At 42.2% G+C, this 26,867-nt stretch overlaps 1 protein-coding gene across 3 annotated transcripts in view; it reads left to right on the top strand.

The window, feature by feature from the left end:
* Nucleotides 1-26,867, top strand: part of ADAMTSL3 (ADAMTS like 3) — a 449,068-nt gene that overhangs the window by 239,761 nt on the left and 182,440 nt on the right. For all 3 annotated transcript variants that reach the window (XM_083184018.1, XM_083184017.1, XM_083184019.1), the window contains exons 4-6: nt 10,651-10,778; nt 15,943-15,988; nt 24,585-24,821. In XM_083184018.1, the coding sequence (XP_083040144.1) occupies nt 10,651-10,778; nt 15,943-15,988; nt 24,585-24,821 (411 nt within the window). The remainder of the gene's footprint in view (nt 1-10,650; nt 10,779-15,942; nt 15,989-24,584; nt 24,822-26,867) is intronic.

Raw genomic sequence — 26,867 nt, forward strand, 5'->3', positions numbered from 1 at the left:
GTATTGGTCATATTTTAGAGTATGAATTCTAGTATTTCATGTGATCAGGTTTTAGGAAATATGCAGCAAATCTATAAACGTTATTGGCTGCTGTCGTATTGAATGTAACTAATAAGAACTATTGATTTGTGACCCTGGAAAAACTCAAATGAACATGTAATGTATATGTGGGGGTTGTTTGAGTTTGTCTAGATAGTAAAAAGGCTGCTTTTGTACAATAGACAATGGACTGTCCCTAGTTCGTCTTTGGGGTTTAATAATGTATGTTTTGGAGTATGATAGTTATATGCTTTTTGTGTCACATTTAGGTATTGCTCTGAATTGCTGTATATTTGCATATGGAATATTTACATTTCCCAATAGGTACTTTAAATAAATTCTTAGAATTCTGTTAGATTTTTTATTTTTTTTTGCTAAGTAAAATGATAAATAGGCAATGAAAACCTCCTTAAGGCCCAGGAAGGAGGGGAGGGGGTGTCTTGGATACATAGTATACAAGACAATCTGTAGCCATAAACATTTTCTAATAATGTTTAGGGGTTAGGATCAGTAATATGTAATTAATGATCCATAGGCATAAGTTGCACATGATTAATTGGATGATGTGTACAGAAATAGTGATTCTCTGGGTTATTTGTTAGGGGTTGTGAAATGAAGCCAGTTACTTGCCATACATTTAGCTAACTCAAGGATGGGGAAACTTTGGCTCTCCAGCTGTTGTTAAACTACACATCCCAGCATGCCTTGCTACAGTTTTTTTCTATTTGGCCATACTGAAACTGTTGCAGGGCATGGTGGGATGTGTAGTTAAACAACAGCTGGTGAGCCAAAGGTTTCCCATCCCTGAGCTAAATATAGTTTAATTTCCTTTTTATGAAGCTACTGTTCAACTTCACATTTCACAGTTATGTATGCTACACAAATAAAATATTTAATGTCATGTCGGCCTAGCAAACAAAATAGCTGTGTCAGACATCCAATCAGTGGGCACATAATAGACCCCAGTGTGTCAGGTGAGCTGAAATCCAACATTTTTCTTAAAGATGAAGCAGAACACTATCTTATTACAGAGGCACAGGGTAGGGTAAGAGGTGCCTACAACATGAACAACAAGAGCACTGGACATCAGACCATTCTGCTATTGGCATCAAGGATTATTTTCATAGTAAATATTTAGGCGGACACATCCTTTTTGAATTCCTAAAAATCCAGACCCACTAAGCATTCCTTCTGAGTCTTCAGATTAGTTATTATACTGAATTTTCTTTGACTTGCAATTGATTGGGTTAAAAATGACTTTGTTGTTCTTCTTTCTCACATCCAAAATTGTGGTGTCTTTAGTCGTTGTGGAGCTGAATGGCCTTTTCTCTAAATCCCTTAAAACTTCTTAAATTGGCTACAAAAGCATGTGCCTGGTATTCAAATTCAGTGATATTTTTTATTGCTTATTAATGAAAGTTTCCATCTTTCCTTCTTGTTCTTCTTCGCTCAATTTCCTTAGCTCTTAGCAGACTGTTTGCCTTAACACCTCTTGCCTTTTTTTCTTCTAAAACTAAAGAGCAATTCGTCTTCCAACACAAATTGAGAGTTATAATGAGCAGAACTGATAGAGGAGTCTATATATACCTGTTACATTATTGTGTTCCTTTCTTAAACCATGCCAGAAAAATCACTAATAGTTTGTAATGAATTGGACTGTGTGCCGCCAAGAAATTCATGGAAAGGATCTAGCTTGGCTGGTCCATGTTAGTGATCACAGAAACAGCCAGATTAATTTATTGACCGGAGCAACACAATGGGGTAGATGTATGAAGCAGTGATAAGGGAGAAATGATAAAGTGCCCGGTACTTTATCACTGGCCAATCATCTCCTAACTGTTCCTTCTTAAACCCAGCCTGTAACTTAACAGTCAGGAGCTGATTGGCTGGTGATAAAGTACCAGACGCTTTATCACTTCTCCTCCCTTATCACTGCTTCATACAGCTACCCCAATGTTACTTATAATAAGTTTAAAATAGTCCAAAAGCCTATTTAGATTTTCTACAGCCTGTGAACTTAGCAGTTGCACGTTAACAATTTATTTGTTATTTGGCAGTAGTTTTTACTATTATAGATAATGATGGTTCATATACAGTATGTTAACTTTGTAACTGCAGTTCAGTAAACTAGGCACTCTCTGTATGTTTCTGGTGTGAATATGTTATGACACTATTCCAGGAAATAGTCCTAAAATGTGCCCTAGACTACACCAAGCTGTGCTGATATAATATATATATTATCACCCATTAATCACAGATAGATCGTTTTAGTGACATAATGATTTTATTGTGACACCACATGTTGGCTCTGAGCCATCCACTTCTGTAGACCCTGGTTCTTCTGGAAGTCAAATGCATAGGAAGCTTTCAGCTGGCTTCATATAAAACATTGGATGTTTTTCTTTCATTACCCTATGAAGACGCAAAGCTATATTTTTTCTTCAGTTTTCAACATGTTAGCTGAAAATAGAAGGCCGTTAAGCATAGGATGAGAACAAATATATGACAAATATTTTTCCTACTGTTGCAGACTTTTCTTTATAATCCAGTGGTTAACCTCTGGTCATGACATTCAACCAATATATCCAAAAATAGTGACTCTTTAGCTGAATGAGACCCTTTACAAGCAAATATAAAATTGTATGTGTTTGGAAAAAAATACTTATGCTGTTTTATAAATACAAAAAGTAGTGAAGTGTCAGCCACATTGTATAAAAATAAAACAATTTCCATAGCACACTCCTTGTTAAAGATTAACTGCTCTACGGTCTCCATTTGGCAACAATCAGGCATCCAGCTAACATCAGCAAACACTTCAGAGAAGCTACAGACGACAAACTACAGAGGACTCGGTGGCGCCCCCACCAGGACCTGGCTCCTTAGAAAGCTGGCTAATGGTAAAGACGGCCCTACCCATACCTCACTTTACAGCTTGAAGGAGTTACTTATATTGGGCTCTTTGCAGGACTGTTGGCTTACTCATTGGGTGGACCCTGAGGGCCCCGAGCAGTCTCACACTTTGTTACAAATACCAGACTATGGGGTAGATGTATTAAGCCTGGAGAAGAGATAAACGGGAGATAAAGTGGAGATAAAGTGAAAGGAGATAAAGCACCAGCCATTGAACTGTGGGGTAGATTTATTAAGCTTCGTGAAGTGATAAAGTGTATTTTTTATCACTGGCCAATCAGCTCCTCCCTGTCATTTTTCAAACCAAGCCTGTAACTTCACATATGAAGCTGATTGGCCGGTGATCAAAACCAGACACTTTATAACTTCACCGAGCTTAATAAATCTGCCCCTTAGTTTGAAAATAACAGTTGGGAGTTGATTGGCTGGTGCGTTATCACCTTCCACTTTATCTCCAGTTTATCTTTTCTCCAGGCTTAATACATCCACCCCAATATTTGTGGATAAAATAAATGTGGACAGTTGATAGTTGATTGGCTGGTGCTTTATCTCCTTCCACTTTATCTCCAGTTTATATCTCCTCCAGGCTTAATATATCTGCCACAAAATTTGTGGATAAAACGAATGTGGACAGTTGTAATCTGTTTTCGTCCTATCCCAGGACAATCTACATTTAAGAAAAAAAAATCATATATAGCAGCATACACTTGACAGTCACAATTTAGATGGTGTTAAAAAGTCAGCATACTGTAGCCTACCAGGTATTTCATCCCTTTTTGAAGGACAGGTGCTATATATATGTGTTAATTAATTTACAAAGGAGCCTGCAGCGTGCAGTTACCCAATATACTTGTGGAAGCACAGGGCTGACTGTATCAGATTCCATATTTTGCCTTTCTGCAGGAAAATACAGGACATTTTCCTCAGCGACGCCATGCAGAGAGAGAGGAACCATGAACTCTATTTTTAGTTGTAGGAGTTGTCAATATGAAATTCTAAGCCGAATCGTTAATGGCATTTTAACAATCAGTAGCTGTCTGGCTTATACAGTGTAACATTGTTTTTGAAATATCTGTGAATTAAAAAGGACCTTCTGGCTTTTACATTGTACCCTCCAAGGGCAGAAGTTTCCACTTCTTCAGTCTGTCAGCACCCTCCATTCCTTTCGTGCATAAACATTTATCCTGATAATCTTGCTCTTTGATTGCCAAAGCATCGTCTTTTGTAGGAGCAAAGATAATGGAGAGTGATAAACCACCAGCCAATCACCACCTAACTGCCATGTCACAGGCTGTGTTTACAATATGACAGGTATGAGCTGATTGGTTGGAGGTTTACCCCACTCCATTTTATCACTTTTCAAGGCTTAGTACATCTCACCCTAAGTAGCTAAAAAGTGTCAGAGTGCTTGCATTCCATGATGTGTACGCACGGAGGCACAGCCACACTCAGATGTGTGATATCCCATATTTCTTGGTAATGTGCTGGGTATTCTTGGATGGTGACTGGGATGTGGCTCTACAGATGCACAGAAATGGTCTGCCTTCTGGATGTGTTATGGGAGTGATGCTTTTTCATAAGTGTATATAATCCCAGAGATGCGTACAAACCCTGGGTCAAGGGGGTCCCACACCGCACACCTTGGACCCATATAATTATACTTACCCCTCCGTATTCCCACAGAAGTGTCCAGCACGGCAGACATAAACCACTGCAAGAAAAGCCATTTTCCTGGTGATTTGGGCATGTGGAATAAAGATGTCCCTGGGTCGTGTTCCCAGAGACCTGCGCATGTCCTTGTGTCCCTGAGCAACCTCACTGCCAGAATAGAGGGGACCCACATGTATCCTGCACTTGTACTATCTCCTCTTCTAAGCGCCCCTGTGCTTTTTCACTCACATTGAAGCCCATTATATGGCAAATATTCGCCAACCTATCTGACAATTGGTAAGTGCATACACACTTTGCAATGGCCCACAGGATGTGGTGTGCCTGACGTCACAGCCATTTAAATGTACCCGTATAGTTGAGTTGTCTGCCACCAGCGGGCACTTCAGCAAGTGTCGACTGCCAGCAATCACAGCCAGATGCACTAATTTATATGTAGATATACGTATTGGCCATCAGTTGTGCTGCAAGCCAGGTGCGATATGTCTGTGAACTACTTTGCAGATATATTGAGGTTTCATGCCCACCTACTGGCTCACAAAATATATCTGTTCTGTGTTTGTTGCTTTTCCAAATCTCATTAGAGTTGCTTCTATAGGGCATTAAGAGTCTACCAACACCACAAGGTTTATGTATCCAATGACTGGGTTCTATTTAGGCTGCTAATTGCACTGACCCTGGCCTTTCTAATGACAATAAAAACAGTTAGCCTGCAAAAAATATGCCCTATGGCCAGTGGCGTGACTATAAATTTGCTTCCCCCCTTCCAAAAAAAGTTTCTACCGCCCCCATATGGAATTTTGGTAAACAGACGGATGTTTCTATGCAATTCTCTCAGTCTAAATATAAAAAAAATGTGCCCCACCCCCAGAGCAGGCGCACACATTCCCTTTCGCTTCGTAGCTTTGTCAAGCTTTGTATCTTGACAAAGCTACAAAGCGAAACGCATTGGTGACTGCCCACTGGACACCCACCCATCTGGATTACAGTTTCAAGCACAACAGTGCCCGGACCAATCTTCCTGCTTCCACATAGCCCTATTTGTAACGGGATCGATACAAGCCAGCCTTGATAGGTGGGACTATTCCATCAGGCACCCCTGTGGCTGGAGGACATAGTTTCCTCTTACCAAGTACATCCCCCCTTTTTTTGGCTAGGAATCGTTGGAGAAAAATATTGGAAGGTACTCTAGGAACTGACATTGGATACAATATCCTTATGAGACAATTGGGTGACTATACCAACCATTGATTCACGGTATCACTGAATTTTATCAATTATTTTTAATTATGTCTTATTAAATTCCTAGTATATTTTAATTACACCTGGTGCATGTGTTATTAGGATAAGCGCAGTTACTCCTTTCTTGTACTAGACCTCATAAGCTGTTACTTTATAATATACAGTGTATACCACGGTACTTCTTCCTATCTTCAAAAATGTCTAATATTTCTGAATTTTTTTTAGTAGCAGACATGGGGAATATTCAGTTGCAAACAGTCATCTCTGACTTGCTGTTTATGATGCTTCATCCCTAATATATGCAGATTTTAAATTGTTTCCTTTACACTATTGAGTGCAGTGTGATTTGCATATGGGATTGTCTTTTCAGTGCATTTATGCTACTCATGCTGAGATAAAGGTGTCTTTTAAAAGCTGAATGAAGCACTTTTTTTGTGTAAATTTTATTTGTCCTTCACCTAAACCCAGGATAACCCACCTCATCAGAGGCTTATCCTAAATTGCTTTGCAAGCTGTTGCTGAAAGCCCAAATGGTTGTTGGGTTAAGCATCAGCTGATTCATCTGGGAGCAATAGGAACGCATATAATTTCTTCACAGGACAAAATACAAAAATAAAACCACTATGCCAATAAAAACACATTGTGATGCTTCAAATACCACTTGGATTAGTGCACAGATTGGCAAGGGATGTGCATTTCCTTTCAAACCCGTTTTATGTTTTTTTTAAGCTTTTAAGGAAATCTTTCAAAAATGCCTGTGTCTCAGTGAAAATATGTGTTCGAGGAATGGACATTTGTGCAGTTTTGGACAAATACTATTACTTTACTGATCACTACTACACCTGTTAACCCATATAAATAAATATATATATATATATATATATATATATATATATATATATATATACACACACAACACACATATATATAAATTGGATTTTGTTGAATTAAGGAATAACCCCACTAAGACATGAATTATTATTTTTAGACATCAATATGTGTATGTCGGCAATTGCCCTCCCCCTTTATTCCTTTCTTTACTATTCCTCTGTTTCACTTAGCCTCCCTGGGGAGATGTACTAAGCCTTGTATAGTGATAATGTGCATAGAGATAAAGCACCAGCCAAATAGCGTGTACCTGCCATGCTAGAGATTGTGTTTTAAAAATGACAAGAGCTGACTGGTTGGTAGTTTATCACTTTCCACTTTACCTCTCTGCAAGGCTTAGTACATCTGCCCCAGGCAGGGGCATTTTAAGAAAGGAGGAGGCCCATGTGCAGCCTCCTCCGGGCCAGGCCCCCTCCTCTCTTCCGGGAGTAGCAGAGAGTAGTAGGGTCTGAGAACTAGAGCCCTCAGACCCTACTTCACATGTGCAGACTTCCAGTAAAATTGCATGGCAGCCATTTTTATGGCAATTTACTCACCAGCAACATTGTGGAATCTGAGCGCTCAGACTCCATTATGTATGTGCAGATTGCCGGAACAATGGCACACTGGCCATTTTGCCGGCGATTTCTTCATCACTGGACTCCGGGGGGGTAAGTATTTAAAAAACGGGTACAGCATTTGCGGTGTGGGCCCCCCACCACGCACACTGCACCCATAATAAATATGCCACTGGCCCTAGGGCCTTTGTCTTGTTAATAGCTCCTTAAACTTCTTCTGTGTATTCTCACTAGTAGGAGCTGCTTTCTCTGCCTGCCTGAGCCTCTGAAGTATACTTGATATGAATATTTTATAAGTACTGTATATGAATTTCCTTGTCCAGGAATGTTAACAGCAAGCACTATGCATAAAAAATTAGACAAGTTTTTTGGTCTAAATGTACAGGTGGTCACCAACATGGCTGCGGATTTTGGCAGTCATCTGCACAACTTTATGCAAATGCCACTACAAAGCCCTTCCCTGGTGCACATCAGTGTATACATTGTGATACCGCCTCTTATGCCTAGTGTTGTTGTTGTACCATCAAAACTTACACCATCCTTATGGCAGGTGCAGAATTTCTGGGTACGGCCTCCACTATGAACGACTGAGCGTCTGTGAACACAAACACTTCAGCAACATGCCTGCGACACTCCAATAATACACCCATAAGACTGGCATTATTGTGCATCTGAATAGCCAAAATCCCAGTCACTGCCACAGAAATGCTCAGTACATTTCCAAGACATTTCCGACACGGTGCATCTCAAACGCAACAGTGCCTTTTGTGTGTACACAGTGTAACACATGCGCTGTGCAAGTTCCGTGAGTTTTCATGCACATGCAGTAGCAAACCTTTTCTGAACTCTGTGAACTTTGCCTTGGTAGCGACCAGGGCTATTTTTCAGCAGGCTCCAGCAGGAACTGAGGCCCTTATTCTAGTTCATTCTTTCTGACAAAATATTTTTTAGATGGACAAAACCATGTGCACTGCAGGTGAGGCAGGTGTTACTTGTGCAGACATAATTAGATTTGGGTGGGGTTTTACACCTGCCTCACCTGCAGTGCACATGGTTTTGTCCATCTAAGAAATATTTTGTCAGAAAGAGTAAACCAGAATAAGGGCCTCAGTTCCTGCTGGAGCCTGCAGAAAAATAGCCCTGGTAGCGACTCCTGTGACTGAAAACACTGTTATCAGACTACTCAAGCTTAAAAATAGCCAAATAAGGGCCCCTGCGGTTTGTGCAGACATGTACTTTTGTTGACCTTAACTTTTAATATGTGCAAATATTTTAATAGACTGCGGACACAAATTAACACAAACAAACACTTTCTATATACAGCATAAACTAAGAACCTAAAAAACATTATATTGAATTTAGAAGAGTGATGAATGGGTAATGTTTGCATCTTTAGCTCATTGGTTATTATCACCAGACAAGGATGTTATCCATGTATCCTAAATTTAAAGTTTTATAGCTGCAAAAGGATCTACATGACAGTTTAAAAAAAAAAAAAAAGCCAAGTAATGTCGGTGAAGAAGTTCAAAAAAGATATACAGTTGGAGCCCCTCTCATTCACTGACGGCACTCGCCAGAATGTCCACGCTGGCGAGCGCTGGCTGAGAGGGACTCCTTTAGACTGGGACGCACACGTGTCCCAGTCACTCGGCAGCTGGGTGGCGGGACCCTGCCCGTCTCCGCTTCAGGGAGACGGGCAGGGTTAGGGGGGGGGGGGGACGACCCACAGGGATGCGCGGTGAGGCGGTAGGGACCGCACGCACCCCCTTCCGATGGATTTATAGTACATATAGGGGGAAATTTACTACGATTGGAGTTCTATTTTACATGGGATGTTGCTATGGGTAATCAATCAGAACCAACTGATTATTTATTTAGCACCTTCTAGAAGATAATAGATGATATCTGATTGGTTGCGCATAGCAACATCCTATGTGAAATAGAACTCCCATCTTAGTAAATTTCCCCCATAAAGTGTTTTCACCTACAGGGCACTGCTCATACTAAGTGTAGGTGTCCGGCTGACAGATGTCCCTCGATAATGTTCTTGAATGATCGATTACTGTAAAGGGTTAAATAACTTACAAAAGAGGTAGGGAAATGGTACGGTGTCAGTTATGGTTGAAATGGAAGATAACTGAGAAAATTCTCTTGACAGAATAGTTAAAGTAGTTGCTATGCTTATAATCAGGAGGTTACTAGAATCATTATAGTTATCAGGGTGAAGTGACATAACGAGACTTCTAAATCAATGGAGAGAATGTAGACATCGGGCATCATATAACTGCAATAAGAATTCTGATGTACAAGCTTAAATAAACAAAGGGTAATCAAAAGGATACATTTTTATTTGCACAACATTAATGAACTGAATATGTACTGGGAGCTAACATGGATCTTGTGTAAAATAAACCATTTATTGCATATAGTTTTTAAGAAAATGTCTGCTTAGTGTCATAGCATGTTATTTAACCAAAACCATGCATTTCATAATATACTTGTGAACAATAAATCATTAATTTTGTACTGTTGGAGCCAGTCTGGTTCTCGTCAGATGGTGACTGCCTTGCAAGGATTTCCGAGTCCTCTCCAGAGATGGCTGGCTGAGCCTTGTGTGCTAGAGGCAGCTCTGGGCACCGAGAGGAAGGCCTTGATGCCTAAATAAACACAAACTGCCACAATTAGGAATAATTAGACCACTTAATAATTTCCAACTAAATACATATACACATACTCGGCATCTGTACTTTCTTGGGTTATAAAGCACTCATCGAGTGGATTTTCATGTAATAACAGCATAATTAAACCTGAAGTAGAAACCTTTGGATGTGGTAGGCCCACACCACACACTTACCTCTCCGAAGTCCCATGTCAGTGCTGCAGCAGCACCACCAATAACCAGGAAAATTGAATGGAACAGTGCGCAATAGAGAAGTCTCATGGCATAGAGACCTTGGTTCCGGAGACTTCTTTTTTTCTGCATCCGCAAATCTCTGGGAGAAAGTCTGCTATGCCATTTTCCCAGTGAAAGGTGCTGCTGCTGCTGCTGCAGCACCACCAGTGACGCAGGTCTTTGAAGAGGTATGCATGCGCCTTACAATCTGGAACAATGCCAGAGTCTACTGTACTGCAGAGAGTATCAGGCCTACATGGATTCTGCACATGGGCCACTTCTCCTAAATTATCACTATGTAAAGTGGCATTATTTTAAAAAACAGAGCGTTTTGAAAATAAACCTTACAGACAAACTGCTGTCACCATATCCTGAACATTATTATATTTTTGTTTTGTATTGCTATGAAATACGTTAGTCACCTGAAGACCTCATTGTTTGTTTCTATCACAGACTTCCAGAATCACACGTTCCGATAATGAGAAAGACAGCGGATGGGATGCTTGGGGTAACTGGAGTGACTGTTCCCGTACCTGTGGTGGAGGGGCGTCCTACTCTTTGCGGAGATGCTTGAACGGCCGGTAAGTATCAGTTGCATAATTAACAGGGACAGGTTGCTTTTGCCTGGGGAATCTCTTACCGTAATTAATATTATTACCTGATACTCAGACTAATCCTAGATCTGTAGAAACATGGACATTGTGGACTGGTTCCTATAATTATGTAACTGCTGTTCAGTATGGTAATTATTCTCCAACAGCTACTGTCTCTCATCCAAATAGCCTCAATGCTTCCAGTGGTGAATGACTGGAAAACTTAATGCAATAATTCTGCCAGAGAAAATGGTAATGCCATTAGAACACACACACACACACACACCCACACACACACACACACACACACACACACACACAAATAAGCGTATTGTCTTATTAAATAGGAAGTTAGTAATCCTTCTCTCATGTAGTGTGTATAATGATCTCTATGTGGTATAATCTGTGTAAGGGACTCTGCCTTTTGTACTGTGTATAATTGGCTCTGTCTGGCAAAATGTGAGTAAGGGGCTTCATCTGGCATAATGTGAGTAATGGGCACCACCTGCCTAATGTGTATATGCCTGGTGTAATATGTGTAGGTAGCTCTACTGTGGCATAATGTCTGTCATAATGGGCCTTATTCTAGTTCACTCTTTCTGACAAAAACCTTCTTAGATGGACAAAACCATGTGCACTGCAGGGGGGCTAATTAGATTTGGGTGAGTTATTTTGTTTCTGTGCATGGAAAATACTGACTGCTTTATTTTTACACTGCAATATAGATCTCACTTTGTAAGTAAAACCCCACCCAAATCTAATTCTATCTGCACAAGTAACATCTGCCCCACCTACAGTGCACATGGTTTTGTCCATCTAAGAAGGATTTTGTCAGAAAGATTGAACTAGAATAAGGCCCAATGTGTGTAAGGGGCTCTATTGAGGCATAATGTTTGTAAGGGGCTCTACTTTGGCATAATGTGTGAAAGGGGCTCTGCCTGGCATAATGTTTGTAAAGGGTTCTACTGTGGTGTAATGTGTGTAAAAGGGCTCTACTGTGGCGTAACATATATAGTGTATTTCTGTGTGGTGTAATGTAAATGGGGCCTGTTCTATGGCTGTGCCCCTTTCCCATGATGCCAAGCCCATATATATTTGCCACACAGCTTTGGCGCACCCTGTCCCTATTTAAGGGATGGGCAGGGGCACCTATTCTCTTTCTGGTACAGGGCACTGAAATGTCTAGTTAAGGCTCTGTAGATAGGTTCAGTACACCTGTACTTTCAGCTCTGAGTGTGCTATGACTTCTGGGGGCACCTGGCTCCCGTAATTGTATGTCGTCCTGGCTGAGGTACCATCACTATTTGCTACAACAGTAACAGACCTTAATGAGGGACGTTTCCAAAAAATCATCAACCCCTTTATAGTTATCTAGCTGAATACTTATGAGCATGATGTTTTAGTTTTCATATCAGTTCAGCAGTTAGAACTCATGTTTTCCTCCCTTACCAATTCACTACATTATAGAACTTGGCAGGCAGCAAGACTACAGTTATTTTATTTTGTAATAATATTACATCTCACTGCCAAAATAGTTAACCCTTTCGTGCTGCATAGAAACTTGGAATCGCACATTAAATGTGTTTTGTTTTTTAATGAACAATAGTATAGTAGGAAACAGAATGGCAATCCTGGCGCCACCCTAGGTTTTGTTCCTGTTGATAAACATTATGATAGGGGACTGTGCTCTGCTCTATAGCAGCTCTCTTTCCCTTAGTTACAGCACTTGTCTCCAGGACCTATGCTTGAGTCAGAGGTGTTTAATTAAAAAAGAGAGACCAGACCCAGGAAACCATAGGAATAAAACAAGAGCCAGAGAAACATAAAAACAAGACAGGTGGCAGGCAGAAAAATATGGGCAAATTCTGTACCCAAACAGCATCCAGAAGAACTGACAAATACAAGGGAAGACAGATAAAGTGAATATCATGTTTAAGACAAAATAAGAGAACTACAGATATCAGTGCACCCACAGATTATGGACTAGATGTATAAAAACCACACAGATAAATCCATCTGTACCAGCAATGAAGAAAACAATTACTTATTATTTGCTGATATGGTACTCAGGGCTGCCATCAGGAATTTTGGGGCCCGGGACTCATTTCTATGCTGGATCCCAGGTGCCCCCTTCCTCACTTGACTTATCATCACTCAGCTCCTGCTCCCCATCTCCTCTTCCGCTGAGCTGCAGCCCGCAGGTCCCGGAGCGTAGGCTTCTTCAACTCAGGATGCCGGTGGCCAATTGAAATGCAGCACTGGCTGGTGAGCCAATTAGGGCTCGCGTACCGGCAGCCACTCTAATTGGCTGCAAGTAACTAAGTTCTGATTGGCTCAAAAGCGGGTGCAGCATTTTAATTGCCGCCGGCGTCCTGGGTTGAATAAGCCTGCGCTCTGAGACCTGCTTTGTTTAGTGTACTGAGCGCAGCACTGAGGAAGCAGTCGGGGGGGAGGGGGGGTTGTGGTGTGCAAAATTAGCTGCCCAGGCCCTTCCGGAGGCCGGGGCCTGGGACAGCTGTACCCACAACACCCCCCTATTGGCGGCCCTGATGGTGCTAACTGCAACAGTATTCTGGAACTGTTATTCACCAGGTTCCTAGTCCTGTCTCATTTCTGGCTCTCCTTCCCTGTCTGTCTGTCTCTATCATCTGTGTACACCTCACGTCACAATTATCTTGGTGCCAATGGGATGTCAGCTCTAGGATTTGGACACATTCCTTCCCAGGCACAACCTGGCATCTGACATCATCGGGTGCGGGGGAGGACGCATCGGGGAGTCTTCAAGCGCTGCCTCCTCTATAGTATGAATGGGACCCGGGTTACCCGTTCACACTGCACAGCAACCCGGGTCCGACACGGCATTAACCCTTCTTTTAACCTAGGTCAGAATGCCAGGTTGCCTGATCTGGGAAGTTTAAAAAGGTGCTTTTAGATATCACCTTGACATAGGTTGACCTGGCAACAACCCGACCCGGTTTAATTTTGCGATATGAAAGTGGGATAATAATTGTACTGTCCAGTATTTGGCAAATGCCCTTCTACTCATTCCAGTGTAGCATCATGCTTTGTTTCTTGCGTTGTCGAGCTAAGGGCCACTTATGTCAGTAAATTGCACTATTACCCTCACACAAGGGAATATTTACTAAGATCAAAGATTCTATCTATTATCTTCTATCAAGTGCTAAAAAAAGAAGTAGAATCTGATTGGTTGCTATGGGCAACATCCCATCTTCAATAGAACTCCCATCTTAGTAAATTTACCCCACAGGGTCCATGGTAGCTGTGAGCCACATTTCAGTGATACTGCTAAAGAGAGAGCAAGAGTAAGGGAGAGAAGCATCAAACCTTTTAAAGAGAGCAAGTTGTACATAGCAACCATTAAACTATTGGATATAATTTTATAGAATGTACTTGAGAATTTATAACAAGATCTGATTGTCTTCTATGGGCAGTTATTACACGGTACTTCTTTCCTAGCATGGCCACAATCTTGTGGATCGTGTACCTTTAAGTTAAGGTACACGATCCACACGATGGACCCGATTTACTTTGAAATCAGGTCCATTTTGCCGGCAAAGGCACAATATCGGGGGCATCGCGTCGGTCGGGACCATTAACATTGGTCCCGACGCGACCGACGCGATGCCCCCGATTTTTCCATAGGCTTCAATGTTAAAATATTTTTTAACATTGAAATCGTGAGAAAATGTGAAAAATGTGAAATGGGCCAATATGACCCATTTCACATTATAGATGTCCCCGTCGTCACCTCACGATAGACGCCAACCCGAAGCGTGGCGAGCGCAGCGAGCCCGCGAGGGGCGGCGGTGCGCGTCCTCCGACCTTTTCATTCCCCTACTATCCACGTCGGCGTGGAGTTGAGAATAGAATAGTGTGGCGAGCGCAGCCAGCCACCGAGCCCGAAGCGTGGCGGGCGCAGCGAGCCCCGCGAGGGGACGCGTATAACTTCACAGGTATACGCGTCCCCTCACGGGGCTCGCTGCGCTCGCCACGCTTCGGGTTGGCGTCTATCGTGGGGTGGGGTTTACGCCGTTAAATTTGGGGGGGTTGGGAATATTTTACATTGAATCCAATGTAAAATCGGGTCCCAGGGACCCGATTTACATTTCATTCAATCAAAAAATCGGGTCGGTCGCGTCGATCGCATCGCATGCGACCAAATCGCATGCGATGCGATCGACGCGATTTTTCCGACACGACCACCCCGATGTAAATCAGTGTGGCCGTGCTAGGAAACAAGTACCTTACACTTCCTCTTTAGACAATTTGACAGTTCTCCCTCATAGCCTTCAAGTCAGTTTTTTTAAAGTAAGTTTTCTATTCAATTGTGGTCATTTTCAGATTGTTTCAGCAATGCATTTTCACTTTTTTAAAAGCCAAAACTGCATCAGGGAAATATAACTAAAAAATGTACAAAAATGCCTGCAGTTTCAATGAAAACACTTGGATCGACAAGTAATTCACAGATCCACGTGTTTTTTTGATCAGCAGTTTTATTGAATAGGTCGAATATAAATTTGACCTAAATACGCCAAACAGTGCAGATTTTTCGACTGTCGAAAAACCAGGCACGTAATTGAATACCTCCCCTTAGTCTGATAGGGATGAAAACAGGGTAACAGCATATGTCACTATACCTATCATGTCTGATATATACTTACTGTTGTGTCCTAGCCCTTTTAAATAGTGGAAATAGCATGCACACGGATGGCTTAGTGGCCCAGCCAAAATGAGGCATGGACACACAAATACTGGCCCCGTTTCCCACACCCCTCTGTGGCTCACCACCCGCAATTATTCACCCACCATAACTCACCATCCCCCATAGCATTCATTTAACATCCTCCCTCTCACAAAATATATTTATTTATTATTCCCCCTACCAATCTGTGTTACCTATAGGTTATGGGACAGAAAGTAACAGTTACCTGAAGCTCAGGGATAATCTGTAGCTTAGGAGGGGACACTATGTAAACTGCAGAATCATCTATCATATCTTTGTATCGGCCATAACTCTATAAGAAATGTGCAGTGATTTGACTTCGATGCTTCATGGAACTTAAGATGAATGTATACACGGGTAAATGATTCAATGTTATTAAGATCAATCTTCCACCACATTCTATTTTAGGAGCTGTGAAGGCCGGAACATTCGTTACAGAACATGCAGCAATAATGTAAGTCTGAATGCCATTATTAATTTCCTTTCTTTCATTGTCTCCAAGTTCCGAAGTCTAAAGTTGGTGCAAGTCCCTGTCTCTGTTTTCCTACTTCTCCTTCACTTTATTTGAAGTAATTGACAGCACGGGGCTTTGAACTCACACTTCCCCGATGCTGTCTCTCCTCAACTGAGTCTTCCTGCCAAGCACTGATTCACAATGTTTTATGTGTGTCAGAAGGAAGTTGCACTTTAGAGGGGATTTACGAAACAGTATTTTGTAACTTGGAGCAGCCAATATTTATACAAGTATTGTCTACAAAAATGAGGCATTTTTGTTCGTTTGAAAGAAAGGATTTCTTTGCAGTTATTATAAGAAAGCATATACGACTCTCAGTTTATCACACTTATAATATTTAATTCTGATTGTACACTAAGAAGTGAATGTTTGTTGCTTTTCCTATGGCACAACACTGGCCTCCTGTGGTCAGAATCGGCAACAAATAGCATACATTCTCTAAAATACAGGTGTAATACAGAGCGCAAATCACATGCATGTATAAAATAAAGCAAGAACACATTTAAACACAAAATAATAAAAAGTATAATTTTTTCTTAAAAGTATTTTAAATATAACTTGGTATGGTAAAAGTGCCTAGTAGCTTGTTTTAGATTGAAACAACCAAAAATTATATATATTTTTTAAGTAAAGGCATGTGCTCATACAGAGACATACCGTAGGTATAATAATTTTTTTATTATTATTGTATTTAAGGAAATCTATGTCAATACATATATTTTATCAGATGCAAATAAATGCATTCAGTCACTATTAAAAAGTTTCCAGCCATTCAAAATAACCAAGATGATTTAGTTACTGTATAAGGATATGCCCCACTGTAAATTGCAGTGTAAAAATAAAGCAGTACAACATTTATGAGCTACATGCTAATGCAGACAGTATTTACCCTGCATGCAAAAAAAAAAAGGATTTGAACGCCTTGCATTGACAATATAATTTGCCCAGTTTGAATCATTGCTTCAGCTCTGATGTACCGTATAGGCCTGATCCACAGCTGCATGTTGTAGCACAGCTGCTGTGACTTTCTGCACAGCCCCCCCCCCCCCCCCCCACCACCTAAATTTAACTCTGCCTCCCCCATCCTGTCTTACAGTACCTGTCCCGTCCATCACTCTGTGGCCGCCGACCGGGAGCCGCAGATCTACTAGCAGACCGGCGCTCCTCCTGGCTCCCTATGACAAAATGTCCATCACAAAATGGCCGCCCCCTTACAGCAGATTGTTTTTAAGGATGCTAGAGGAGGCCGATGCTGCCTCCTCTAGCATCTTAAAAAACTGTCTGCTCTAAGGGGGCGGCCTTTTTGTGATGGATATTTTGTCATAAGGAGCCAGGAGGCGCACCGGAATAGTAGATCTGTGGTCCGGCTCCCGGCCGGAGTACAGAGCAGCGGCGGGATAGCAGTAGTGGCAGCGTAACAATAGCCTGCAGACCCCTGAGCCCACACTTACTTGGCGCTTCCCCGTCACCGTGGCTTCTGCTGCGCTATTGTTATGCCACAGAGTCACAGGAGATGTCTAAAGTAAATTCATGCTACTGGAGCCATTGAAGCTTTTCCTGAGGCCCCACAGTGCAATATTAAGTTAACCAATAGGCTGATATAGCTGCAGCCTAGGGTGTCAGGACTGTGTGTGTGGGGGGGGGGGGGGGGGGGGGGGGGCGCCTTGCAGGTGACAGCCAAGGAATTACAATGAAGGCCTAATTTATTCCATTCTTGTTAGCTATCACCTGTCCCAAATTACTGTGGAGGGGTAAAGTTCTTAAGGTGACTGCTAGATGGCTGTGCCAATGTAACTTGCTGATGGAACCATTACTTTATGGTTATTGTGCACATGTACACATGCGCACAGCAGTTCCTGCTCACTTTTGTAAACTGTCATACTGCAAAAAAATCGCTACAACGTCCACCTCTGACCAACACTAAAGGTTCTCAAGTTCACAATATGCAACACGGCAGTGGCTGTCAGTAAGAGGCAGGGGAATGCAGAGTGTGATAGGGAAAAACAGACAGGAAGGTGCTGACAGGGGCAGCAGTGGACCCCTTAGCACTGCATCTGTTGCACCAATGGTAGTTCCGTCCCTTCACTATGACGGAACACCCCCCCCCCCCGGAGCTCCATCACACAACCTCCCTGCTCGGAGGACCAATGCACTGGCTGTAATGATGATAGTTTCTCTGCTGCACCTCAATAGCCTTCTTCTTCAAGGAGGTTTCCGTTTTCCCTTAGGTGTGCTACATAATAGGCAATATATTGGACAGTATGGTATGAATCAAATTGGAGTAACATTTTGACACATTTTCATGTGCGTCGTCAGTGGGGTTATGCCATATGCACACGTCACATGGGCTGATCTGCTGACCATGCTGATGAATTAGATATGGAAGTATAAATTACATGGTCATACAACAAATTGTGCACTGTGTACACCCGACTGATATATACTTCCATTGGGCTCCAGATGGGCTGGAATACACATCTTTCTGCTGTGTACAATATCCTTAGCTTATCTTATTACATCGAAACGTTATTCTTCATATATATGACCTAATGTGTACCCGGCCTTAGCTAAGCCCTTCACACTTAAAACCTGCTCATATATGAGTCAAAACAGTTGACTTACAGTAGCTGAAATACTAAATGCTGTTGTCTTGGTGCTCTGATTAAGTACACATTGTTTTAGCCCTACATCAATCCTTGCATACCAGGCACCAGTAATAAAGAATTAATACATTAGTTGTTCTGATCATACTAGTGAAGGGCATGTAACACATTTTTCATCTAGTGAATTGAACTTTAGTATTGCAGTTCTAGGTAAAGGCCTCATACACTATGCGACTTCTCCGAGGGGAGAAGTCATATACGATCCCCCTTGAACAACCCGGCAACTTCCCAGGTGGAAGGGTCAAATATGTTACATCCTACAGTATGAGGTTCTCGTATGTGATCCCACCAAGACCTGCAGGATCGGATAAATCTATAGCACAGGCTGTTCGATCTCAGACTTCTATCCAATGCACACAAGACCGCAGATCGGATTGATATCGGAGCTGAAACATGCTATTTGACATGTTTCATCCGATTTCTGGGACCGATCCGTCGGAATCAGATGAAAAGTGACAAATCGCACTCGTGTGTGGGCACCTTTAGAACAGCCGAAACAGTATGTTATTAATCTTAGCCGGTATGGTTGTTAGCTATGAGCCTGTACAGTATGCTCATACAAGCCAGGTTGAAACCAATTACATTGCAGTCTTAGTTCCTTTTGAGGAACATAACATTTATAGTGTACATTTTTTTGAGGAACATGACAACATTTATATTGTAAATAAATCTGTTTCAATATCATTTTCTAGGTGTCCCTTCCTACTTTGCCCCATCTGCTAGAAGTTTACTTAAAACAGCCCCAGTATTGTAATGCACAAATGGAAACAAACTGCTGACAGGCATGAGTGTGCATATAGCTCCAAGGTTCTGGAGAGAACAGAGCATGGCCCCACATAATATAAATGTCGTTATAATCAGAAAACCAGAATTATTTTACAATAAAATTGGTTTCATGTGTTTTCCCTGTCAAGTGCTTTCATAGCAAGCAGCAGGGAGAACTTTTACATTGATGCTGTTCAGTCAAGAGTCTGTTGTCCTGCACACATACTTTTCTGCTTTGTAATATATACAGTAATTATGATATTGTTTAATTGTTTATTATTAGAACCATAGGTCTGATTCTGTGCATGTAAAGACATTTCCCATGTCTCTTTTACTCTTACATATGTAAGACTCTAAAATATTGCAGCTGAGCAAAGCAAGCTTGACAGCCTTGACTCTTCTGCCATCTTTGACTATTTTTGACTATTTTTGGAACTACAAGTATGAGCACAACCTCCTTCAGCTGTGGTGGAACTACAAGTACTAGCACAGCCTACCAGGCGTTTAGTTCTACAACTACAGGTTGCCTCACTCTGTTGTTATGCATCTGTTTTCCCCAGACGTGGCAAACACACATTTCTCTCTTTTTGGTTCTACATTTATGTTCAGCTGTTACATTCTAAAGCCATGATGTAAATTGACAACTTTAAGATAAGCCTTTGGAATTCATATACTAAAAGTTTTTTTTGGGCTGCAAAATATCCAATGTTTATATAGATGCTAGGTTTCAATATGTCATACTTTATTTAGAGGAGGAAAGGAAAATGCTGTGTTATTTTGCCTATATTAAGAAAAAGATCTAACTGTACATTTCTATACATAAAAATGCTGAGTACAGTATGTAAAACATACTTGCATACCCTTGGTCCCCCTCCTGGACCTCTGTGAAGGTGGGCAAGTCTACCGCATTCTCCCTGGAGCCCATGCATTCCCCTTCCCCGCAGCGAGAAGTCCTAGAATTTGTGAGTGTGTGGGGCGGAGGCAAGGCTAAAAAGACATGAATTGCGTCATTTTAGCCCTGCCCCCCCCCCTTTTATGGACCTACGAATCACAGCATTTTGTGGAATGGGGCAGGGTTTAGTGACACCCCCCCCCCCCCCCCTCCATCCATCATTTGGGCCCCCTCTCCAGGCTTCTCCCAGAGAGGAAAACAGAAATGTAGATAAGTATGATTGAGAGTATATATGAGTCATACAAAAGAGGCACATGGCTTACCAAAGGGTCAATATAATGTATAGGTGCATACAGACATTGCAATTTGAGCTTCTAAATTAGACTATGTAGCCTAAGGCATAAGTTGCATATTATGCCATTTATGTGGCATAATATGTAATGTGCACTATGGTGTGTGGTATAATATGTATTGGGCATCACAGTGTGTGGCATAATGTGTAATGTGCATCATAGTGCATGACAATGTGTAATTACATCAAGGTGTGTGGCATAATGTGTAATGTGCATCACAGTGTGGCACAATGTGTAATGGGAATTACGGTGTGGGTAATCCAGGCACAGTATGTCGAAGGGGCTCTCGCTGGTTCAGTATGTCTAAAGGTTAGGGTGTGTCTAAGTGGCACTACTGTGTGGTATAATGTGAATTGTTACTATAATGTGGCCATGCCCTAAAGTTTTGATGCGCACCAGAGGCGAGCGCTGTCCATATTTTCAAGTATCAATTGATACTCCACCCACATTGTAGCTCGATGCTCACAATATCCACAGTGAGGGGTGCTAAAATCTATGTTTGCTTACCAAAAAAATTAGGTTTGGGCTGGCCCTGACTATATTGTATACAGTCTAGTGTTCTTGTATAGGCAAAATTGCTCAAGAAAACTAGTCAATATCTCAAATACATATAGTCAAAATCTCAAGGAAATATTGTTAAAATTGTATGGTTCTCGGCTCTGGGGAGTTTAAGGGAATTTGTATAACCTAAATCATACATAGCCTAAATCTCACTCTGCGTGTGTACCTAAACCCTTTGAGTGCCAAGTGAGTTTGAAAATTGGCAAGTAAACATGTTTATTCATCATAAACATCTGTAATGTTGACCTTGTATACCGTATTTCCCCATCAATAATAATGTCTTATTTCTTTTTCGGTCCCAAAAAAATACCATTATTTTAATTAATGAATTAATATTGACAGCAATTTTAATAAACAGGTAAGTGCGAACAGAACAAACTACCTTTATTCAAAAATGGTCATGTCATCTTCAACAACTCTTTTTTCTGTACTCTCTTCCACGGCTCTGCTGTAAATGATAACGGCACGCACGCCAGCATCATTCACGGAAGAGGGGAGGGTGCGCTCTCACTGTCAGCGTGTGAAACACCGCACTGTGATTGGATGCCGCTGTTAAATCTTTAATAGCGACATCCATTTCATGCGGAGGGGGTGCAGAGCTTATTATCGGGGAAACATGGTAGGAATTATAATCTTGGTACTTGTGTAATAGCATGGCGCCCGTTACGTAGTTAGCGTAGCATCCCTGTCAGAATCAGCATATTGTTCCCGCGGCCGCTTAGCGTAGTTAGCGTCCCTGTCAAAAGTAGCGTAGTGTTCCCGCGGCCAGCATAATCAGCATCCCTGTCAGATATGTGTTCCTGAAACACCCCCACTATCCACGCCAGCCAGAAGTGTGCCGAGCGTAGCGAGCCCTGCGCGGGGATACATTACGTGTCCCCCCGACCTGTTCATACCCCCACTATCCACATCGGCATGGAGTTGATTTGATAAAGTATGGCGAGCGCAGCGAGCCCCGCGAGGGGACGCGGAATACATGTAAAGTAGTCCGCGCCCCCTCGCAGGGCTCGCTGCGCTCTCCACACTTCATAAACTGAGACGCAGGAGCGTGTGAGACAGCTCTCCGCTGGCGCCCGCATGATCCCCTCTCCGCCAATGTCTGCCAGAGCAGGGGATCTGGTGGTTACCGGCGATGTGTGAGAGGCGATCACTAGGTTTGCCATGGACGCCGGGGACAGAGCCGGGCTGCCGCGGAGTCACTACGCTAAGTACGCTAACTATGCTAGGCAGCCGTGGGGCTGCCGCGGAGTCACTATGCTAACTACGCTAGGCAGCCGTTGGGCTATGCTGACAGCGTAGCTTAGCCTATGCTGAAAACGTAGTGTAGCCGGGTGCCGTGCTATTACACAAGTACCATAATCTTTTTTACTTATTTTATTATTAGAATTTATATAACAAATGTGAGTGTGACGCTGGCATTGTTGCAGATATTTTGCAATCTATCACAGAGATATTGGCACTCAAAGGGTTAAATCACTAAAAAAGACCTATGACTGGCGTAAATATTGGGTTTTCATTATTAGGTTTTTCTCATTTATAAAATACCACAATCCTTGTTTACTCTGTGTATTTCACAGCATTAATATAGTCTGCACGCACACATTAGTATACAATACAATGGATTTGAAGAGGGTGCGTGTTTTCCATCAGTTGTACAGTGCCCTCCCATTCCCCTGTGCATACAGTACAGTACTTGTCGATGTATAGTAAACAAAGGTTTTAGAATATTCAGACAAATTAAGTGGCTAAACTAATTTCAAGGTCTGCTTATTTTCCTCAATGTAGGCTGTGTTCTCTAATTAGAGAAACCTTGTTATTAGATAAAGAAATAATTTAGATTACTTTGGGGCTGGTATACACAGACACTTTCAGGTTACAAAGCACCAGTAGTAAGTTTTGGTGTGAGCTGCGGTCAGCAAGTAATGAAAGCCAGTGCTACAAATGCAGCTTTTAAAATGTGTTCAGCAACAGACTCTGATAGTACACACTGGCTAAAGCAAGAAAACTTTCCACAGGTGCAGTCATCTGTGTCCATCTTGTGGTGGGCACAGGGTCAGTGCAAGGTTTCCTGGCACCTTAAACAAAACTTCAGCCTACAAGCTTCCATTACCCACCTCCCAGCCCTCCTGAGGTAAAAGTGTGGAGACCATTTTTATAAGTTCCACCGTTGCCACCTGTAATAAGTACAACAAGGAAGTTTATTTTGGGAAATATCCTTAATTTTGTGATAGGCAGATCCATTCAGGGTACCCTAAGCAACTGCCGAATGGATGAGCTTTCGGTTAATTAAGAACGTTACAGATTGTTTACCTTACAATAAATGGATTAACGGCGATTAAGTACAGTGGGAAAAAATGCAATGCTTCTGAACGCTAGTAAAAACTTTTCTGTCAAATGGAAATTTTTCTGATATTACAAAACTGTTCATAAGTAATGTTCTTGCTGTTCAGTTTAGCTACAGGTATCTGTCGTATTCACTTTATACGTATTTTCCAATGTTATAGCTGTTTGTATCCATTCGTATTCATATTTGGTGGCTGTATTTTCCGCAGCATTGCACGGATCTGACTGCCCTGTGCAAGAAAAAAAAGAATAAATAAATTTAAAAAAAAAATATGTTGTGGGATACCTCTCGGCTATAACTTGTCCCGGGCTCATAGAGATGGTCCTGGTTGTAGAAATACAGGGGGGAAACAATTTGGGGTCACCCCGTATTTCTACAACCAGCACCAGGTTTATGGGCCAGTCAAATGAATAGGGACAAAAATCTGAGAAAAATCAAATGATGTGAGATCAGAGTAATATAGCTACTGTATATGTGTACAGCTACTAAGTACTCATGTTATCATCTATTATAGAGCATTATACAAGGCAGTTATATAATGCGTGAAATGTATGCGGTTCTGCATAAGGAGCTGCAGCTGTGGCAAAAATAACAGCCAAAATGGCCACCACACATACACAATAGTGAAGTTAGTCTCTGGAACATGGCAGGAGCTATTAGTGTCTATTAGTGTATATTATAAAATGCTGAACAAGAGCGGAGCTATGACGCTGTGAGCCCTGATTGGCTCAACGTGGCATCTCCTGATGTGCTGATTGGCTTGCGTTTGGCAAAAGACTGAAAGCCTATTGGAAGAGCTTGAATCCTCTCGGAAGTTGCATGCCCACTGACATCAGTTACATAAATCTTTGCCTAATTACAGTATACAATATGTACTTTGTAGTGTACTTTTAATTTGATCTGCGCAATTCCCTTTTTTTATAGGTTTTCAATGTGCATTGTTCAATTCATTTTGCAGGACTGTCCTTCTGAAGTTGGAGACTTCAGGGCTCAGCAGTGCTCAGCTCACAACGATGTAAAGTACCAGGGACAGTATTATGAGTGGCACCCAGTCTACAATGATGCCACTGCCCCCTGTGCCCTCAAGTGTCAAGCTGTGGGAAAGAATGTGGTTGTAGAGCTCGCTCCTAAAGTCCTCGATGGTACACGGTGTAACACAGAGTCTCCAGACATGTGCATCAGTGGTATCTGCCAGGTAAGTTTCTTTCTTATACACGTTTACTTTTTATACACATCTTATAAATGTTTACTTATACACGTATACTGGATTCTAGTAGATTTATTGTTGTCTTATTGGTTTGTGGATTATAAAGCATATATTTGCAACTCTTAAATATAATGGAAAAGAGCCTGTATTTGTGAATTAGGTGAAAACATGGTACATGGTACAAGATTCACTCTTGCAGAACATTATGGGCAGAATGTAATGCCGCCGGAGTTTGGTGGCAGTGCAGGATGCCAGCCGAACTTGGGCATTTTTTTAAAAGGGGCAATCACTTACCAGGCACAACCATGCTGCTCAGAACTCGAGAGGCTTTACACTTATGATTTACACGCTCCCGTGTACGCACAGGGGAGAGATGTTCTGCATTTCTACGCTTGTGCAGACACTGGGTGCGAGCGGGAACAGTGAACTGCTAGTTCGCAATGCCATTCACACCTAGCAGTGTGGGAGGAGGGTGTGGGGTGGCGGAGAGGGCTTGCACCCATGGGAACACCCAGCATTTCATTCCCATGAAACCACTGGGCATTCCCATGGTAATGGGCTGGTGACGCCGGTGCGGGAGAAGGACAGCTGATGTCAGATGCCCACTCGCTTCCTGCACAAGGTGCTCTCAAATATAAGACACCATAGAGGTGTCGTACATCTGAGAGTGCTGGAGAAAGCATTCGATGGTCGGCGACCATCAAATGATTTTTCCCCTGCATCCAAGGCTGCGAATGGATGTTTATGCTACCTTCAACTTAACTGTGACCTATTTTGTTGTTTAATTATCATCACTGAACTATATAATGCATCATTAATACAGGAGATCCGTTACATGTCTTATTTCAAACCTTAAGAAAATGTGACCAATTTTGTATGCGTATCTTCACTTTCTTGCCAGACACGTTGGGCGAAATGTAATAGGGTGCGATTTTTTAGACATGTGCGATTTTTGGTCAAAAACGGCCGAAATCGCACATTTTCCGAAAATCGCACATTTAATAGGTTAAAAATCGCGGTAAAAAGCGCACTTTTTACCGCGAAATCGCACATTTTAAAGATGCGATTTTCAGTCACACTGAAAATCGCATCCAGATGTTTTCCCATAGGAAACTATAGAACTCGCATATGTAATAGGATGCGAGTTCTAAAGTCGCATATGGGACCTTACCAAAAAACGCAAAAAAAATAGACCAGCTTCTTGCTGGCGATTTTTACAGAACCATGCACAAATCTGTGTGATCTGTGCATGGTTCTGTCCAAAAAAAGGCTAAAAGTTAAAGTAAAAAGAAAAACGGCGTGGGGTCCCCCTTCCAGAGCATAACCAGCCCCGGGCTGAAAGAGCCGGTCCTGGTTTCATAAAATCACAGGAACAAACAAGTTGGGGTTCCGTGCATTTTATAAAACCAGCACCAGGCTCAAGGGCCGGTCCTGGTTCCCAAAATACGGGGGACAAAATGACTAGGGGTCCCCCGTATTTCAAGAACCAGCACCGGGCCCAACCAGCCAGCAGGGTAATGCCACAGCCGGGGGGAGACTTTTTATACAAGTCCCCCCGGCCAAAGCATTTAGCCCTCTGACCGGTCAGCATGGGCAGGGGTCCTGGGGGAGTGGGGACCCCCCCAAAGAAGGGGTCCCCCCCCTCCAGAACTTACCAGCCCATGCTGAAGCCCGGGGCTGTCCTCGATGCCCCTGGGCGGTGGGCATCGAGCTGATATTTGGTGTAAAAAAATAGATAAACTATTGTTTTTTACTGTGGCACTACAAGTGCCAGCAAGCCTCCCCAGCAAGCTGGGACTTGGAGAACCACAAGTCCCAGCCTGCTGGGCATTAAAGGGCCCGCTGGCACTTGTAGTTCCACAGTTAAAAAAATAGTGCACAAAACACACTGACACACATTTTAAATAAAACTTTAATACACACATTACACACATACTAATACTTACCTATCTTCTTCCCGTAGGTAGCCCTGGTCCTGATGTCCTCCGGTCCTGTGTCGGCGTTCCTCTTCATGTCGACGTCCTTCTTGAAGTC

The sequence above is a fragment of the Crinia signifera genome, chromosome 4 (genome assembly GCF_055691185.1).
Source record: "Crinia signifera chromosome 4, ASM5569118v1, whole genome shotgun sequence".
Taxonomy (NCBI): Eukaryota; Metazoa; Chordata; class Amphibia; order Anura; family Myobatrachidae; genus Crinia; species Crinia signifera.